At 41.8% G+C, this 19,860-nt stretch overlaps 1 protein-coding gene across 1 annotated transcript in view; it reads right to left on the bottom strand.

Annotated features, from left to right (window-relative positions):
* Positions 1-19,860, bottom strand: part of PIWIL1 (piwi like RNA-mediated gene silencing 1) — a 137,972-nt gene that overhangs the window by 108,301 nt on the left and 9,811 nt on the right. The window contains exons 2-4 of the mRNA XM_075274921.1: positions 17,090-17,198; positions 2,945-3,070; positions 1,569-1,780 (exon numbers count right to left, since the gene is read on the bottom strand). Of these exons, the coding sequence (XP_075131022.1) occupies positions 1,569-1,780; positions 2,945-3,070; positions 17,090-17,198 (447 nt within the window). The remainder of the gene's footprint in view (positions 1-1,568; positions 1,781-2,944; positions 3,071-17,089; positions 17,199-19,860) is intronic.

The raw sequence follows: 19,860 nt of genomic DNA, 5'->3' as shown, positions 1-19,860 counted from the left end.
CTGAATAAGTCCATTTTTATTCATTTGTTAATGAGCTAGCCAGCACAGGAAGTTCCCAGCAGCACTCGTCTCTACTATTATGTATGTGTGTGTGCAAACAGATGTCATTATCATCAGCAGCAGCAGCCTGTGCTGCATACATCCATAGGAAACAATAGCAAAGAGGGTGCACAATGCATCATGCACCCAGTCTAATTAGCATATGAATAAAAACAGACTTATACAAAAACCACTGAGGCAATTTACATACTAAAGGTAGGTATGGAATAGCCTTTCTAAGGGCTCGTGAGCAAAGGGGAGGTTTTTGACAGCGGATTTCGCGTCAAAAACCTCCCCTTTACAATGGTGGTCTATGTAGACAGCCAGGCTTCTTTTTTCCGCTAGCGGCGGGCTGCTGCTAGCGGAGAAAAGAAGCGGCATGCCCCCGGCAGCACCCTCCTATGTCGGCTCATTCATTTGAGCCAACAGCAGAGGGGAAAGCCGCGACCACGATGGTCGCGGCAGGTGGGTTTTGACCAGAGAGAGACGTGGCTCGCCGCGTCTCTCTTGGTGTCAAAACCCATGCGGGCAGTTCACGTGTGAACTAGCCCTAAAAACTATGCAAGGATTTGATTAGTTAAAAATTACTTTTCCCAATGATAGAGCCCCTTTAAACACTGCTGACACATGGTCACTTAGAAATTCGCATCAATCTGCAGTGGATAATGGGGGGGGAAAACCTCAACACTAAATATAAAGTGTTGTCCCATATTGGAACCTATGTTAGCAAGCAGCACAACTTTTGAAGTCTAAAACACTATTACGACAGATGTTGGGAAGAGTATCTTTCACCACCTCTTGGCATTGTCACGTTTCTTTCTAGCCCACAGCATTCCGATCAATCAGTGCAATTGGTTCCAGAGCCTCATATGATATTTATGTTCCCTACTGTCAAGTGAATAGTCTTGGGCAAGATTACACAAGGAGCTGTGATTCTGACCTCTAACACCACCTGGCTTGGAGCTAAGAACCCACCTCACAGCATGGAAAAATAGTGGTTGTAGAAATAATATATTTTTCTTTATATTTTTAAGTAAATTTGTTAGGAAAAAAAAGAAAAATTAAAAAAAAAAAAACAAAAAAAAAAAAACCAAACATTAACAACAATAAAAACGCTGGTATGCTTACCTCTGACTACAGAATACACAACTCCAGCTGACAGGCAGTAATCCTTTCAGTTATATTTTTGTCCACAGCCTCTCATATTTCACTACATACTGACCTACTGCTAACAGAGTGGGGGGGGGGGTCATGTCTGACAGATGGGAAGGGAATAATAAAGACTTAGACTGGCAGAAATTAACGTTTTGTGGGAGGGACTGGTGAGAACTCTCCCTCAACAGACACCATAGCGCTTGCCAACACTACCTCCACAGCAAGTATACCATTGAGGGGTAAAAGGTGGTGTATAAGAGTATTGTACATACTATGTCAGCAAATTACGTGACAGAAGATACAATCTTAGTGGTCTTGATCCTTAATTCCTATGATTATAAGAAGCAAAATGAATTGTCTTCCCCACTGCTTACCTTATTCAGTCTTCTTGGCAAAAAAAGTACAGCTCCATCAAAAGCACGAGCTTTTCCTATTAATTCATCATGCTGGTAAAGTAAGGCCATCCTCAGGCTCCTGGACTCCATCTGCGGATTGTAGTCAACATGGTACTGGTACAAAACCCACTGGGGTCTAGAAACCAATTTGACATAGTTTGTGCATAGCTGTATTAATTTGCCAGAAACACCTATAACAAAACAAATAGGCGCCCATTTAAAATTAAATATCTAGAATAAAAAGGTTGTATCAAGACATAAATACTCACATATTTGTTTAATGGAGCATTTTACATAAAAATTTGCTTAGCTCATATTTGCAGAAACCGCCAGAAATCAGTGGAGACAAGTAACCCACAGAACCCATTATAGTCTATGGGATCTGCCAAGGTCCATAGTTTTGACGGTCGGGCTCTCTGTTGTTCGTGTCCCTTGGCAGACTGGAATAAAGGAGGGTCCATCACAGATGTGGACCTAAACTAAGAGTACAGTAAGCATACTGTGTCTACTGTATCTGTTTACCATATGTAGCAGAAAAGTTCGTAATGCATAAATTTAGAATGATGGTATATAGACAAAAATCTCTCAGCTATAGTAATGCATATATAAAAAAACCTTTTTTTTTAACTGAAAGTTTGTGTAGTCTTTTGAATTACTCCATGCAAAAAAAAATGGGATCCTAAAAAGCAGTTTGGGACCACTACACAGCATACAACTAGGTTTTAGGGTCCTCTATACAAGTAAATAATTGCTGAAAAAAAAGGAAAGACCTGGGGTCTGCTCACCAGAGTCCACTTCAGGCTTCTGATGTTTGCTGTATCCAGTAAAGCTGAGGTCAGTACACCTCATTTCACCGCACATGTCATGCACAGCAAGTTACACAACTGTGGAACCTAAACCCAGCTTCTTGACAGCAGGTTTCATTTAAAGTGGACCAGTCAACATGAATGTAAAGCCCAATGACAAAAATAATTTCATGGGAACTGTATAATGCTCCACTGGATATCATGGGAATATTGTACCACAGAAAATATTGGGCATTTCCACTTTTCAAGATGCTTTCTTCTCAACCAAGTGTTAACTGCAGCATTATTTTTAAGGCCCATGCACACTAGTAAGTGTGCTGGCCAAGGGGGCTTCCTATGTTCCTTTCAGCTGCGATGATTATAGAGCAGGCCTGTGACATCGGAACGGAACCCCAAATGAAATCAATCAAGATTCAAATGTCTTAAGATTATAGTTATAGCCTTATTAACCATAATCAGCTTTGCATAACAACAAATGAAACAATATGCAAATTCAAACTTTACGTATTATAGAAAAATGATGACAATCAGTATTCATAATTGCTATACCTGATTTTGATTCTTTGACATGTTCAATTGTTTGCCTAGTACAAACACCAAGATCATGATAATCACGTCTGCGACCACCACGCTCTCCAATTGATACATCTTGAAATCCAGCTGAAATGGCCAATTCTATAGTTTAACAAGAAATGGTAAAAAAAAAAAAAAGAAAAAAAAAAAAAAAAATTGTTAAAAAACTGTTACAATTAGCATCTGTTTTTCCCACCAGCACCCACATTAAAACAATCATCATGTAATAAGGCTGGACAATTAGGCCCTCCACACTCAACTGAGGGTGTTTCCAAAGTGGACTGAACTTGCAGCGAAAAGCATTCAGATGACATTCGGAGTAACATCCAAGGCATTTTGAAATGGATTCACGTCTATAGGGGCTTCTGATCCATTCTGTTCCAGTGACATGCTCTATAATAATCATCAGTGTCATTGGAACGGAATAGATCTGAAGCCCCATAGATGAGAATGCATCATAAAATGCACTCGCATCTCACTCTGGGAGTGTTATACAACTGCATTTTGTTGCAAACTTGGCTCAAATTTGGATATACACTCAGTTTTGTGCATGGGGCAGTAATCAAAAATTATCTAAGGGTTGGTTCACACTAGAGCTTGTAATCTGTCCGTAAGGAGTCCGCATGGACACCCCCCGGGCGGAATACAATCGCAATTGCAAGCGATGTGCTGTCAAAGCATACCTACCCCTTAGACTATAATGGGCTCCATGTGCTTGTCGAGCACTGCCCGCACAAATCATATGTGCGGGCAGTGCATGGCAAGCACACACAGAGCCCATTATAGTCTATAGAAGGCATGTCAAACATGCGGCCCTTTACAGGCATATCTGCGGCCCGCACAAAAGTCTCAAACTTTGTCTGTAAACTTTAGAGACAAAGTTTGAGACTTTTGTGCGGGCCGCAGATGTACAAGGAAAGTGAGCGGTGGATTGGGGCGGCCCTGCTGGATGCAGCGCTGCTCCAGCGGCCGCCCCTCACCCTTCGCAGAGAGCAGGTCTCCCTGCCTGCTCCGCCCCCTCCTCCCTCCGCCCCCTCCTCCCTCCACTCCCTTCTCCCCACACGCCGGGTGACACGGCCACGTAATCAGGCCCGCACCCGACGTGTGCCTGCGTCCTACGCGGTCTCACAAGACCGCTGCGCAGGCTGAAGAGCAGAAGCAGGTAAGCTTCTGCAGAAGAAATTGTGATTTTTCAAGTATTTAACCCCTATCCTACGGATAGGGGATAAATACTAGATTTATGATGATGGGGGGGGGGCTTTTTGATGTATGTCTGGCTTCCTTGGACTTGAGGACTGTTTTTTTTCCCACCCACCTTGTAATTCTTTCACTTGGGGGTTAATAGGAGCATTACAGTCTGTAGTGCACCTATTAACCCCCAAGTGCAAAAATTGCAAGTGGGTGGGAAAAAACAGTCCTCGGGCCCAAGGAAGGGCCAGACTTCCAGAAGCCCCCCCCCCCCAGCACTCCAACACAATAATGGTGTCTGCCAGCTTTAACTGAGGTGCCATTTTACTGGCAATCGCAGGCACCCGGAGCAAGATTCGGGGCCTGCGTGCATTTTTATGGCAGCCGAGAGCCTTGTGAGGCTCCAGCCTGTCATTCTATACTTTCTATTGTAGGCTACTCTATGTAGCCTGCGATAGAAATGCCGGATTTTTGCGATGCATAGTATTAGTGATCAGTCCCCTAGGCCCTAGCCATTAGCTGCTGTGTGCGGCCCTCGCAACAACCTCTTGTTACTCATGTGGCCCTCGGGGTACCCTGAGTTTGACATGCCTGGTCTATAGGGTCCGTGTGCTTTAACAGCACTTCGCTTCCAATTGCGATTGTATTCCGTCCGGGGGGTGTCCATGCGGACTGCTTCCAGACAGAATACAAGCACTAGTGTGAACCAACCTTAAGATTGACAGCCAATGCAGATAACCAATGTGATTTGATTGATGTGTGATGGTAATTATATAATTCTCAAAATTTTAACAGCAGTGTCATTTGAACTGAAAATATCCAAACCAAAACTGCTATTATAATACTCAGGGATCCCTAGCAAACAATAAAAACAGTGTTACTCACTTTCCCTGGGCTCCAATGCTTAGTCCTCTTTAGGCATCCTGAATGACTACGGTGTCATGATGCATACATGCAAGCATCAAAACGTTGTGTGGCCCATGTGACTGCGGAGACTTGTAATTGAGCCAAACGTATGTCAGGAGGGTTGAAGGGGACAAGGAATAGCTCTGAAACCCAGGAGAGGTGAGTCACACTGTTTTTTATGTTTCACCTTCCATGAGCCATTGCTAATAATAATAACAGTTCTGGTTTGGATGTGTGCAGTAGATTCACACAAGAAACACTCATACTTTGAAAAGGGCGTGAGTTTATTAAAAGGAGCATGGCCTAAATAATCACCATTAAAGGGGTATTCCCACGTCGCATACTCACCAGTCTTCACTGCTGTAAAAACTTCTTTCTTTCTGGTTTCTTGAGTGATTTGGTGGGCGGGGTTTCACATGTAACCTGCCGTTTATCTCCACCCCCAAATTAGTGTGTAGCTCCGCCCACCGCATAGCGTGATCCTATGGGACGGCTGAAGGGCCTGTGATGTCATCAAAGGTCCTCAAACAACACTATATACACAATATTAGACTATGAAGTACAGGAGAAACTCCATTCTGTGTTACATACAAAGACTGCCTGTCTCTGCCATAATGAACACAATTGAATTAGCTAGCCTGATAACTGGGAGAACAGAAGACGAGTTCAGAAATGAAAGCAGCTCCCCTACTCTATCTGAGATCAGGAAGCTAGGTCACGTGGTGTAGACACAGGAATAGCTAGAAACACAGGCTCGCTCCTGTGCAATTGGCCCCTCCTCCCTCCCCCCTGAGAGTAGGCAGATACATCACTTGACTTTTGAGCAGATAAGTCAAGGACTGTGTCCACAATGAATTGAATAAAGTAAGATAGTGGACAAACAAAGCAGTTTTGCTGAAGCAGTGTATTTAGGAAAAGTCTTAAATCCACATTAACAAGCAGTATAGATAGGATCCTTGTGATGGGACAACCCCTTTAATCATAATAAAATGTCCAATCAACTGCAATTTTGATGCAAGTCATCGCCCAGTCGTAACTTAATGCACAAATAATTAAGCAAACATTACAAGGCAAATTATACTTCACTTCTACATCTACACTACTAAATAAAACGTAACCTTTTTTTCTTGAAGAAATGTGGCAAAGCAATTCAAAGTTGGATCTACCTCTCCTAAAACACATATTGATTTATATACTTTGGCACAATTGCTACTGCTACATGATATGAAAGCAGGGCTGTGGAGTCGGAGTCGTGGAGTCGGAGTTAGTTTTGGTTGGGGTTGGAGTCAGAGTCGGTAGAAATGTACCGACTCAGACTCCAGCTTTAAAATAAAAGTATTAAATTTCATAATTGAATTTTCTTATGAATTTTATAAATGTTACTCAAATATATATGTTCTATCGAACTATGAACAACAGTGATAAGCAGTTCTGCTGGAGATAGAGACATTTCTTACTTCTTGTGTGTCACTGTTCTACACTGCCCTTATGTATTCTTATACTTGGTTAACCTCATGCTGCCCTAACCCCCCTACTTACAATGTATGAAATGAAACTGAAAGTGATAATGTGTTGCAAATTCTTAGTAGTAAAGCTCCTCCTCTAGACTAGATGTTTACTAGGTGTGCGTCTTCCAAGCATCTCACAGCTGCCTGCTACTCAGAAGAGGAAGATTGTAAGAAGTATTATCCTTTCAACAGCTTTGCATCAGTTAACGGTGAGTACATGAGGAATAATAACAGTATTACTGACCACTATATCAGTTGTACGACCTGGCAATAATTTTGTACAATTGTTTTTAGGAAAAACAATTGTCATTTGGATTGTGAATGCAGAATTAAAAACCTGAGAATGTCAAAGAAGCGTCACATTAAATCAGCTGTATTTGAACATTTCACCATCATTATGTCTGTCAGTGTATGACAAATGATCCAGACGAAAACAAATGCTGTGAAGCCAAGATTAGTGCATATTCAGACAAAGATAAAAATGCTCCTACCAGAGCTTCTAATCTAAAGAGACATTTACAGCGCTTTCATCCAGAAGTACTGAAAGCAGTGGATGAGAAAGACTGCATCCAAACCAATGAACCAGTGCCCAGCTCTTCCAGCCAAACAAAGGAGCAGAGAACTTTGCAGCCATCAGTTGCAAGATATTTTGTCAGTGACAAAGTTACTGTGACAATGACAGTAGATACATTTAAAAAACAGATCATAGAGCTTGTTGTAAAGAATAGTGTGCCTATTTCATTATTTTCACGACCAGCTTTTATGTGTCTAAATGGGGAAATGGCCCGCAAGCTTGGTGTTTCTCTGGAGAGAGTATTCGAAAATTAGTAATCGAAGAAGCTTTTAAACAAAAGGAAGAGCTTAAAAAAACTCTCAAGGGACGCTTTCTGTTTCTTAACATGGATGCCTGCACACGTCACAGAATGAACTGTTTTGCCATGTCCGATTTGTTTGTGATAAAAATGAAATAGTTACCAAGACATTGGCAGTAAAAGACACAAAAGCTCATCACACCAGTGAGTTTCTCCAGGTCTTGGTGGAAAAGGTTCTGCAAGACTATGAACTTAAAAAAGAGCAAGTTCTTTCTGTCGTAACTGACAATGCTTCAAATATGATAAGTACTATTAAAGAGGACCTTTCACCACTTTTGGGCACATGCAGTGTTATATACTGCTGGAAAGCTGACAGTGCACTGAATTCAGCGCACTGTCGGCTTTCCCGATCTGTGCCCGGTGTAAAGAGCTTACGGTGCCGGTACCGTAGTGCTCTATGGTCAGAAGGGCGTTTCTGACCATTAGCCAGAGACGTCCTTCTGCCTCGCGGCGCCTATCACGCTGTTCCTCCCCGCTCCACAGTACAGCGCGATAGGCGCCGCGGGGCAGAAGGACGTCTCTGGCTAATGGTCAGAAACGCCCTTCTGACCATAGAGCACTATGGTACCGGCACCGTAAGCTCTTTACACCGGGCACAGATCGGGAAAGCCGACAGTGCGCTGAATTCAGCGCACTGTCAGATTTCCAGCAGTATATAACACTGCATGTGCCCAAAAGTGGTGAAAGGTCCTCTTTAAGCTAATGAATGAGAGTAATGATGGTGACCAGCAGCTAGAAGAACATTCTGGGTTCACAGACACAGAAAAGTTTGAAATAGAGGAACACAGTATTGTAACTGAGGAGCAAACTGAAGTTGCTTCAGATGATCAGCAACATGATAGCTTAGATGATCTTGTTGAAACTGTGTCAATACGTTCTTTCATTCATCACATGCGCTGTGTTGTGCATACGCTACAGCTGGCTATAAGAGACAGTCTGCAAGAAGGACATGCTGCTGCACTTGTTGGCAAGGTGAGAAAATTGACTACTGTTGCCAGAACCCCTAAAGTTGACTCAATTTTGAAGAGACATGCTGGAAAAGGGGCAATTATTGATCAAGCCACACGATGGGGTAGTACTTAGTGATTCAGCGCTTGGTTGAACTGAAACCCTTTCTTGTAGACATGGCTAACCCTAAACTGACGCTAAATGAAAGTCAGTGGAATCAGGTGACTGAGCTGGAAAAATTGCTAGAGCACCCATTTACAGTGACTAAAAGATTACAAGCAGAGGACTTAACTCCAGGTACTTTCTTAAAGGAGTGGAAGAACCTGATGTTTCGCCTGTCCCAAAGAGGAGGGTTAATTGCAAGTGGCATTGCTACATCAATGAAACGGAGAGAAGAGCTCCTATTACAAAATAACGTCCTTTTGGCAGCTGTTTATGTAGACCCAATGCATCGGATTATTCTAGATGATCAACAGCTAACTAAAGGTAAAGAAGCTCTGCTTGAAATAGCAGTAAGGATGAAAGGGTTGCAGAACAGTCAGGAGGAACAAAAAGAATTTGGTTGTCCTGCCACATCTTCACCCTCATCATCAACTGAAGAATTTAATTTCGAAAAATATTTGGATCACAAGGACCGTGCAAAGCGTTCCCGCATAGAAGAAGAGTCATCCACATCAAAGAACACATCCATTACATTTCAGCAGAATTTTTCGTGTGCACTAAAAGAAATTGAGAAATTTGACCGTTCATCAAAAATAACAGTGCAACAAGCGATTCCTCTGTATCCTGACATTGTCAGAGATGTTGCCCGAGTGGTTACTGCTTTGCCACCAACCCAAGTTAGTGTAGAGAAGTTGTTCTCTGCTCTCAAAATAATTAGATCAGATTTAAGGGCATCCATGAAGGAGTATTGACAGAGGCAATACTTTTTCTGAGGACAAATTTATAGATGTCTTCTTATTAACTGCATAACAGTGTTTATTGCATATTTACTTACAAGAGTTTAGAAAAGTTTATAAAAGTTATTTGCTGTATTCTAATAAATATAGTTTTTGCTCTAAGTGGTCTGATTACTTATAAGATGGTGAGAAACTGAATAAGCACGATGTTAATCGTTTACAACAGTAAATTTATTGTTACGAATTGGCCATTTATGAAGGAGTCTGAGTCGGAGCCGGAGTCGGAACCTGATATAATCCAGGAGTCGGAGTCGCAACTGTGGCTTACCGACTCCACAGCCCTGGTTCAAACTTGAAAGATCAGCAGCTGGTTGTCCTGAAGGGCAGCTTCATCTGAGAGATTTATCTGGAACTGATTTGGACCAGAAAATGCAGGCTTTGCCTATCCAAAAAGCAGTGAAAGAAGGCCGCAGGGAGGAACCAGCCGCTACGAAAACTGAATTGGCAACACAGTCCACCTTCTGTACCTAAGGGAGCACTAAGAGAGGAGGAGTCCGCAAAAAGCAGGATAGTAGCTTTGGAGAGCCTAGCTATCACGGGGACCACCACGGGAGACTCTAAAATGTTGCAAACCTACAGTGTAAGTACACTCAAATGAAAGGTATGGACTGCGGTCACTGGTCAAGAAGGAAGGACAATTCATTTGCATAACGACAAAAACCTGGAATATCTACCAAACGGTGGCACGGAGAAGACTTCTAAAGGTAGGAGTGTGAAGAGGTAAAATGTTTTATTTTATGTTTACATGTGATTCCCTCTTGTAACCTTGGTTGTGATACATAAGTTCCTAGCTCTGGTAAAATATCAGTGTGAATGTTCTGTTATTGCTTCTTATTTCTTCCTTCTCATTAGGCTGGCCACCTAATGCTCTATTTTCCTACTATTTCTGGTCTTGCCATCTGGGAAAAATGTAACAAAACTAAAGAAATGTTCACAATAACATGGATTTATAAGGTGTTTTTTTGTATTGTAGTATATAGTAGTGGAGTTGCACTAGGCTGTGTCTGCCCTGACTTTACAAGGCTGCCTTCACACGATGTAAACGAGAGCTAATTTTGTCAAAATACACATGTAAAAATCAGACTCCAATTGACTTCAATGACATTTTTACACGTGTAAAAAAACGCACAAAAACATGTGTAAAAATGGCATTGAAGTCAATGGGAGTCTGATTTTTACACGTGTATTTTTTACACGTGTATTTTGACAAAATCAGCTCGTGTTTACATCGTGTGAAGGCAGCCTAAGGCTGCTTTCACATGGAATTAACACTCCACTCATTCCGACATGTAAACACGTTCAAAGGGAGAAGCGTAAAACAGAATCCCATTGACTTCAATAGGTTCGGTCTTACGTGCGCTACCCTTTGAAGTCAATGGGAGGCTTTTTTACCTATTGCTTTCAATGTGATATGCTTACAATTCTAGAGGCATCAGATGACAGCTAATTGGACATACAGTGTTTCTCCAAATATAAGACAGGGTCTTATATTATCTTGTTCTCTCAAAAAAAGGCTAGGGCTTATTTTCAGGGTAGTTAACTAAATTCAATGGGTTTAATTAAACTAAATACTGTTTATGGCATAAATGTGTATTAAAACTTCAACTTTATTGAAAAAACTCTAAAAAACCAGATATATAGTGATGCATATGTAATGAGCTTATCCACCCTCTTATATTGTTTGCCCTGTATTAGTGTATAAACAGGGCTTAGCGGGCAAACAGCTTTGGACATATCATCCACTGCGATATGCACAGTGAATGAGCTAATATAGACGCTTCTGTTAAGAAACAGTTCACATATGTAGAAATCAGGTGTCCGAATTGTTAGTACGACCCCGCCCTCCGTGTTGCTTTATACTGTAAGGATTGGAGTCAGGGTCAGGCAGTGCAAAGTGACACAGCTGGGAAAGCAACACTGTGCAACTAATGACAAAAAGGGTCGCAGGCCCTGCAGCTATAACTATGCTGTAATATCTGAGATGAGGCAGACCAATGCACTTCCTAATTGAAGTGCGCCTACCACGGCTCCTAACCTTCTATCCGGCAGCTAGGATAAGGGGAGAGGAGGCCCTGAAAGTCCTAGGGACTGGAGTCACACCTAAACAGAAAGCACAGTGTAAATGCAATGCAAAACAAAAGACTAAACAGCATGGAACCAGGGAGGACCACAAGTCCCAGCAAGACACAGAAGAGAAGGCGAAGTCAGACGAGCAAGAGGTCAAGCCAGGAGATATAATAAAGGTACCAAATCAAAAGACAAGGGATAGTCAAAAATACAAGCCGGGTCTAAAAACCAAGAAACATATGGAATACAAACAGACAGGGAATAAGACTGAGCAGGGGGACCAGGAAACACAAAGTGAATGGCTGGCAAGGATCCATGCCTGGGTGGGGTTTAAATAGCAGCAGAGAAACACACCTGATGGCTAACGGCATGGAGACTGAAGGAAAGGAAAAGATTAACCCTTAATGACCTAAGCACACCCAATAAAACTCCTAACACGTCTCCCAGGGAGACGCCGCGCAGCAAGGAGACCGCGGCGACTCCGTATCCTGACATATACACTTTTTTTACTCGGAGGGACGTGTCAGTTGAAAAATAGAGCTAAGGAAGAGCTCCGTTAATAACTCTGCGATGTGATGTAACACAGATTATAAAACTCCGGATATATTGCTCAGAGCCAGCTCTATCTAATGGTCTGTATAAGCAAATTCCGTGTCTCTAAATACTCGAGACACGAGACGTCCAAACCAAAAAGTCAACACCTTCTCTATGATACAAACAACTAGTGAACCAGATAACCATAGCTCATACTAGTATTATGCTAGGGTGCAACAGAGTTTGTATAATTTAGTCCCTGTTGATATTCACTCCTATTTGTAGTTGGGAACAATGTATGGCCATTGTCTATATTACAATGTATCAATTTAGCCTTTTCCCTACTCCTCGCAACAATAAACCCTGAACGCATTTCTCTTGGCCTTTTTACTTTTAGCCAAGTTCATCAGGAGAGTAAACCTGTGTTTAGGAGATATATTATGACCCCCAAAGCAAAAAAGATAAGTTGCGGTAAGAACCGCAGTTCTCGGCGCCTTGATGGTGGACGCCGATACTTAATGTGAGCCAGCGAGCGCCCGACAGGCGATTCTATATATCTGTTCACTATACATGCCGTTGACCAATCAGGAGCCGGACACGTGGGGAGAGGGAGTGGAACACAACGGCAAATCTCCTCCCTCTTAATTCTATTGGATATCGTCTCCCTTATGGCTTACAGCCGCTATTTGATCTCATAGCATAGCCGTACCATAACACATGTATTCTCTGTATATGAGAATATTGACAATCGAAAGGGTATATACATATTCAGCGCAGCCCGAATATAACCCAGAATACTGTGGTTCTACACTCGAGAAAGAAGTACAAAACGGGTCTTTTTTATCCATAGGTCAGATGCGATGTTAATGTTACTAGCTGCTCAATTCTCCCATTGATATGAATATAGCAGGTACAGCTCTAAGAGCAAATGTAAATGCTCTTCACCTACTATTAATTGCGATGTCGTATAGAGATTACAGATAATTCTAATACACTTCAAATTTCTTACAAAGACGCTGAAATAACAGTCATTCTCCTTTAAAAACCGCAGTAGTATGAATATGAGCTTAAAATGAAATTTCACAGATGTCATATATAGTTGCATTCCTAAATTACTGATGATAACCGCTCAATTCTCCTACTGGCATATATATAGCAGATATAGTAAGCAACCTTAAAGATAAATAATAGGTGCTCTTTGTCCACTATTCATTACGATGTCATATAGATAGCAGATAATCTATCACATTTTATATTCCTTACAAAAACGCTGAAATAGCGCAGTCATTCTCATTTTAGAAACCGCAATAGTGTGAATAGGAGCTTGCAATGCAGTTTTACAGGTGTTTTATACAATCGCACCTCCAATTAGAGGACCTCCATTTTGAGCTTATAATATTTTTCAGTGTATTTTACAGTTTCCTAGATTCACCATGTTAGTCTCCCACATTTAAAAATTATGATGTAGGACCAATTAGTATCATGTAAGTCTCAATTTCAACATTATGAATACTACTACGGGAACCATGATCTTAAATAAACGGTGCAAAAGAAATCGCATCGTTTAATCCCTGCGGTTTTTAGACGGTATATCCATTGAGCCTCTCTTTGCAATAAAAGTCGATCTAGATCCCCCCCCTCTGATGTTCATTTTTACCATTTCAATGCCTTGGAAAGAAATACTACTTGGGTCACCTCCATGGCAGTCCCAAATGTGTCTACTAATGGGTTGTTCTTCCCCCCTATTTATATTTCCAACATGTTCCAAAATACGTCTCCTAAATTCTCTAGTGGTTTTACCCACATAACTTTTTGGACAATTGCACATTGCCAAATAGATGACAGCTGTAGATTTGCAATTTATAAAATCTCTACTCTGGAACACTCTGTTGGTGACTACACTAGTGAAAGAGACACTCTTATTGATATAGGGACATGCTTTGCATTGTCCACATTTGTAAGTGCCTTGAGGTATATTTCTTTCCAGCCAATTGGTTTCTCTCGGGGCTGGCTCCAGATGACTATGGGTAAGTATGTCCTTGAAATTCCGTCCCCTACGGTAAGTTATAGAGGGGTATTTGGTCACTACATCATTAATGTCTGAGTCCAACAACAAGATCTTCCAAATCGGGCTCAGCATGTATTTGATTTCATTGAACTTGTTGTCATAAGTAGCAATGAGGCGGATTGAAGTCTCGTTTTTTTCTCTAAGTCTCGGTGCCAATAATTCCATCCTGTTTTGGGCTAGAGTGTGGTTCCTGGCCTTTTTTATGACCATCCCTGGGTAGCCCCTATGACGCAATCTCCGTTCTAGGTGTTTTGTGTTGAATTCTTGAATTCCTGAACAGTTCCTGCGAATGCGCAGGAACTGACCCTTCGGAATACCGTTCCTCATTGGTTTAGGATGGAAACTATCATATCTCAGCAAACTATTTGTTGCTGTTTTTTTTTTTTCAGAAAACTGTGGTGTTTACCGTTCCATCCTCCTGGATCCCAATTAATAGGTCCAGAAACGAAATTTCTTTTGGATGAATCTCTGTTGTAAAATGGAGATTTATTTGATTCTCATTCAGGGAGTCTACAAATGCCCAGAATTCCACCTCCGTACTGCCCCAAAAGAGGAGGACGTCGTTGATGTACCGTATCCACAGCAACACCGACGACGTCCACACCTCCATTTCTTCACAAAAAACTAGGCGCTCCTCCCACCAGCCGAGGTACAAGTTCGCATAAGTTGGGGCCGCCGGACTCCCTATAGCGGTACCCCTCAGCTGGTGGAAGAAGCGCCCGTTGAAGACAAAGTAGTTCCGAGTTAGGATAAACTCTAAGAGTTCCATGGTGAAAGTGCTGTGTTCCGCCAAGAAACCGCCCCTTTTGGCAAGAAAATGTTTCACTGCAGCGCAACCCAAATTATGTGGAATCGAACTGTAAAGTTGTTCTACGTCTAGACTAGCTATTAAGGTGCCTGGTGGAAGGGTGATCCCATCAAGATGGCGGAGGACGTCCATCATGTCCCGGACATAGGAGGGCAAGAACAGCACGAATGGACGTAGTATCACATCCATGTACGTGCTGATACCTTTGATACCTTCAGTGAGCCCCCCTATGCCCGAGACTATAGGACGCCCTCTCAGGGATTCCACACCCTTGTGCACCTTGGGGAGTGCATAGAAGGTAGGTACCTTCGGGTGATCTTTCTTCATATATCTAAATTCATTATTTGAGATCAAACCCCTTTCCGCTGCTCCCTCCAGAATCTCATCCAATTGTTTTTTAAAAATTTCAGTGGGGTCGGATTCTAAAACTCCATAGGAATCACTGTGGGAAAGAATGTCATGACACATTTTCAGATATTTATCTCTGGTCATCAGGACAATATTCCCGCCTTTGTCTGACGGTTTTATGATGGTATTTTTGTCCCTTACAATCCCATCCAGTGCCTTCCTATCCACATCATTTAGGTTGGGAGGAACTCTATTCTTTGATAACTCAAAGATTCCTTCAATCGCTAATTTTTCAAATGCATCAATCAAACCCGTGTCCACTGTGGGTGGAGTTTTTAAACTCTTTGGACGCAGATTGGTTAGAGTCTTTGGCAATTCTTCACCACGTCCTTCCTGAGCCAATGATTCTAAGATATTCAGGCCCTGTAGGTCCTCAACATCTACTCCGCTTTTTGTACTCTCTGACATTTGATTCTAATGGTTAAACTTTCTCCACCTCAATTTTCGGCAAAAGAGGGAAATATCCTTCGTCCATTCGAACGCATCAAATTGTGTGGTTGGCACGAAGGACAGCCCTCTGGCCAAAATGGATCTCTCCTCATTGGTTAAAACTCTTTCAGATAAATTTATAATTTGTGACGCATCATCTGCCAAAAACCTCACATCGGGAGTCCCTTTTGTATGTTTTTGTTCTATCAAGAGCCCACCCATCCTTTCCTTACTTATTGATTTAGTTTGTTTTCCCCCCCTGGTCTGGTTCTTAGAAGGTATTGTGTAATAGGTGGGCTTTGTGCTAAAAAAAAACCCTGCATTACTGCTTTGAGGATTTGACTGATCAGATGATTTTCCTCCTCTCTTGCCACCTCTTGATCTTGCACTGAATTTCCCTCTCCCTCTGCCACCACCAGTCCTCTGTCTAGTATCACTATCTGACTGTTCATACTCCGAAGAGGATAACTCACGATCTACCCTTCTATTTTCGTTTTTTTTTTTCGTAATCGTATGCTTTGTTGTTTTTAAATTCAGTTAAATCTCTTTAACTGCATATCGCAGTGGATGATATGTCCAAAGCTGTTTGCCCGCTAAGCCCTGTTTATACACTAATACAGGGCAAACAATATAAGAGGGTGGATAAGCTCATTACATATGCATCACTATATATCTGTGTTTTTTAGAGTTTTTTCAATAAAGTTGAAGTTTTAATACACATTTATGCCATAAACAGTATTTATTTTCAGGGTAGGTCTTATTTTCCAGGCACTAGAGTGAATCAGAATCTTTTCTGATTCACTCCGGATGAATCTTGTAAAATGGTTTGGATTAATAACCTTAACTTACATTCACAATTGATGGTGCAGAGTCAGTGTGTACTAAACAAACTTACTGTCACTCTCTAAACACTTTGTGTGGCAGTGTCCCCATGCCCTCTCTAGCTCCTCGCCTTTACACTCTCTCCGTTATTCCAAGGGGGTAGGTGCTATTGTTAAATGGCTACAAAGGTGGGAGCAGGTAAAGTTAGTACTTGACATTTAGTTGCATAGGTCATCTAGCCCACAGCATAATAGTAGCTGGAAGGCAGGACCTAAGAGGTGGCACTCGGAAGACGGGCTCAGGAGGTGAACTCAGGAGCAGGAAAGCTGAATTTGCCTGTCTCTGTGATGTCACGTGTCACAACTTAGCACGGGAGGGGCTGACTGTAACTAGGACTTATTTTGGAGTAGGGCTTATATTTCAAGCCTACACCAAAACCCTGCAAAATCAAGCTAGGGCTTATTTTCAATGTAGGACTTATTTTTGGAGAAATATGGTAACATAAATATTTATCCAGCTCTGCATCATGCCAAGTTTAAGTTTTTCTCCAAAACATTATGCCATAAATACAGAAAAAGTTAATAATTTAAAACAATTACATTACCTCCTGCCTGTGGTCTAGTTGCTGCAGGAGCTCCTCTTTGACGTCCTCGTCCAACAAGTTCAGTTTCACTGGATGACGGCTTACCAGGATGAGGCCCTGGAATTACTGGCTGTATCAACAATAAAAATACATGTTAATCATGCAAAAATAAAAGGACATTTACTTCTAAGGAAATACTTAGCTTGTGACCAACAATTCATTTACTTTCTATGTGTGGACACAATGGGACAGATTTACTGAGCTAAATCAACCAGAACTTAATTTGCAACAAAATACCGATCTACATTCTGTGCACCACACTGAAGCTAAAGCCGGGCACTGTAAATAATAATAAATTTTATTTGTATAGCGCCAACATATTCCGCAGCGCTGTACAATTTGTAGGGTTCAGATACAGACAGATACAAAACAAAGAACGTCATTTCACACAGTGGGACTGAGAGCCCTGCTCACAAGAGCTTACAATCTATGAGGTAGAGAGGATGACACAAGAGGTAGGAGGGGCGGCATTGCTTATACAGTGTTCAGACAATTTTGTAATAGAGGTTGCAGCCATTACACAAACAAAGCTTTATGGGCCGTCACTAGTAGTGTCCTTTAACATGTGGATAGAGCATGGACAAATACGTTAGGCTGAAAAGGCATCAAGAAGGGTTTGCATTAGGAATTGTGATAGGCCTGTTTGAAAAAATGCGTCTTTAGTTTGCGTTTGAAACTGTAGAAATTGGGAGTTAATCTGATTGTCCGGGGTAGAGCATTCCAGAGAAGTGGTGCAACTCGGGAGAAGTCTTGTATACGAACATGGGAGGTTCTGATAATAGAGGATGTAAGTGTTAGGTCATTGAGTGAGCGGAGAACACGGGTTGGGCGGTAGACAGAGATGAGGGAGGAAATGTATGGAGGTGCGGCATTATGGAGAGCCTTGTGGATGAGGGTGATAACTTTATATTTTATTCTATATTGAATAGGCAGCCAATGTAGCGACTGGCACAGACCAGAGGCATCGCTGTAGCGTCTAGCCTGGTAGATGAGCCTGGCCGCTGCATTCAGAATAGATTGTAGAGGGGAGAGTTTAGTGAGGGGAAGACCGATTAGTAAGGAGTTACAGTAGTCAAGGCGAGAATGAATCAGAGAGACAATAAGTGTCTTTAGTGTATCTCTGGTAAGGAAAGGATGTATTCTGGAGATATTTTTGAGGTGGAGGTGACATGAACGTGCGAGTGATTCAATATGAGGGGTGAAAGAAAGGTCTGCGTCAAACATGACCCCGAGGCAGCGGGCCTGCTGCCTAGGAGTTATAGTAAGGCCTGAGACTGCACTGTAAAGAAAAGTTGAGAAAAAATGCTGAGGAAAACCTGTGGCTAAAAAGCCGAGGCGTACGCAATTAAAATCGCGAAAAAAAATGCTCGAATGCTAACAGGCTACAAACGTAAATGTATGGTGTATTCGATATTAACAGGAAAGGACGTTGTCAAAAGATAAAACCACCACAATTATAAAATGGTATAAACTTATTAATAATATCAATAAAATGACATGACAAAAATAGCAAATAGTAAAAGGAACAAACAAAGAAAAGAGGAGGCCTATGTTACCTTAATGCATCACATATGGAGAAATAGCAACAATAATATAATTCAAAGACACAGGTGGTGGTATAAATGTAACTATTTGCTAACAGGTATAACTAAAAGAACCCCAGTGACATAATGTGTACAAAAAAGAGAGTGAATTCATAATAATACAATCAAGGGGATACATAAAGCCATAAAAGGTTGCAATATCTTCATGAAACACCACCATTCTGTCCTTAGAAATATAACATACCATATATACTCGAGTATAAGCCGACCTGAATATAAGCCGAGACCCCTAATTTTACCACAAAAAAACTGGGAAAACATTGACTCGGGTATAAGCCAAGGGGAGGGGGGGGGGGAATCCACCATTGCAGATAAAAAGTCTGGTCATGTGCATTGCAGCTTAGTAACTCCATGGGGATCATAGTAGTAGCAGTTAATCCCATCATGTCCCTCACATTAACCCCCTGTGTGCCTCACATAACAGTTACTGATATGTGGGACATATGGAGGTAATAATTAGGTATTTTCATAATTAAGATCCTTCATTAGTATCCTCATGTGTCTCACATATTAGTAACCCTTATATAGGGCACACAGGGGTTAATATGAGGGACATGATGGGGTTAACTATTAATGTGAGGCACATGGAGTTACTAAAACTAAATTAATAACCCCTCTCCTCCATACATCAGACATCTTCCATAAGACACAATGAATCCTGGCCACTCATCAGCAGGGTAGATGCTAAATCTTAGTGTGCTAAAGGACCTCTGATGACATCATGACCATGTGATTGGACTCTGGTGTGGACGGAGCTACTAGGATTTAGACTCAACCTTATCTGCAGATGTTACATAAAAGTGGCTACAGGAGCTTTGATGACATCACAGTCACGTGACCTCATGACAAGCCAATCACAGAGCAGTAGCACTAAAGGACCTCCCCCTTCCAGTTTTCTGTGCTCCTTGGACCCTGACTCGTGTATAAGCAGAGGAGAGCTTTTTCAGCATGAAAAAAGTGCTGAAAAAGTCGGCTTATACTCGAGTATATACGGTGAGTCTCACCATATGTAAACGTGCCCCAACTGAAAGTCACTGGAAAATCAGAAAATGTGCCTGGGGTGCTCACATGGCTGCCCTGATAATCTGGGAAGATACACATTTTCTTTTTAAAGAGGACCTTTCACCA

Source organism: Leptodactylus fuscus, chromosome 1, assembly GCF_031893055.1.
Source record: "Leptodactylus fuscus isolate aLepFus1 chromosome 1, aLepFus1.hap2, whole genome shotgun sequence".
NCBI classification, from domain to species: domain Eukaryota; kingdom Metazoa; phylum Chordata; class Amphibia; order Anura; family Leptodactylidae; genus Leptodactylus; species Leptodactylus fuscus.
Note: the sequence above shows the minus strand (reverse complement) of the source record. Positions and strands in the feature narration are given on the sequence as shown.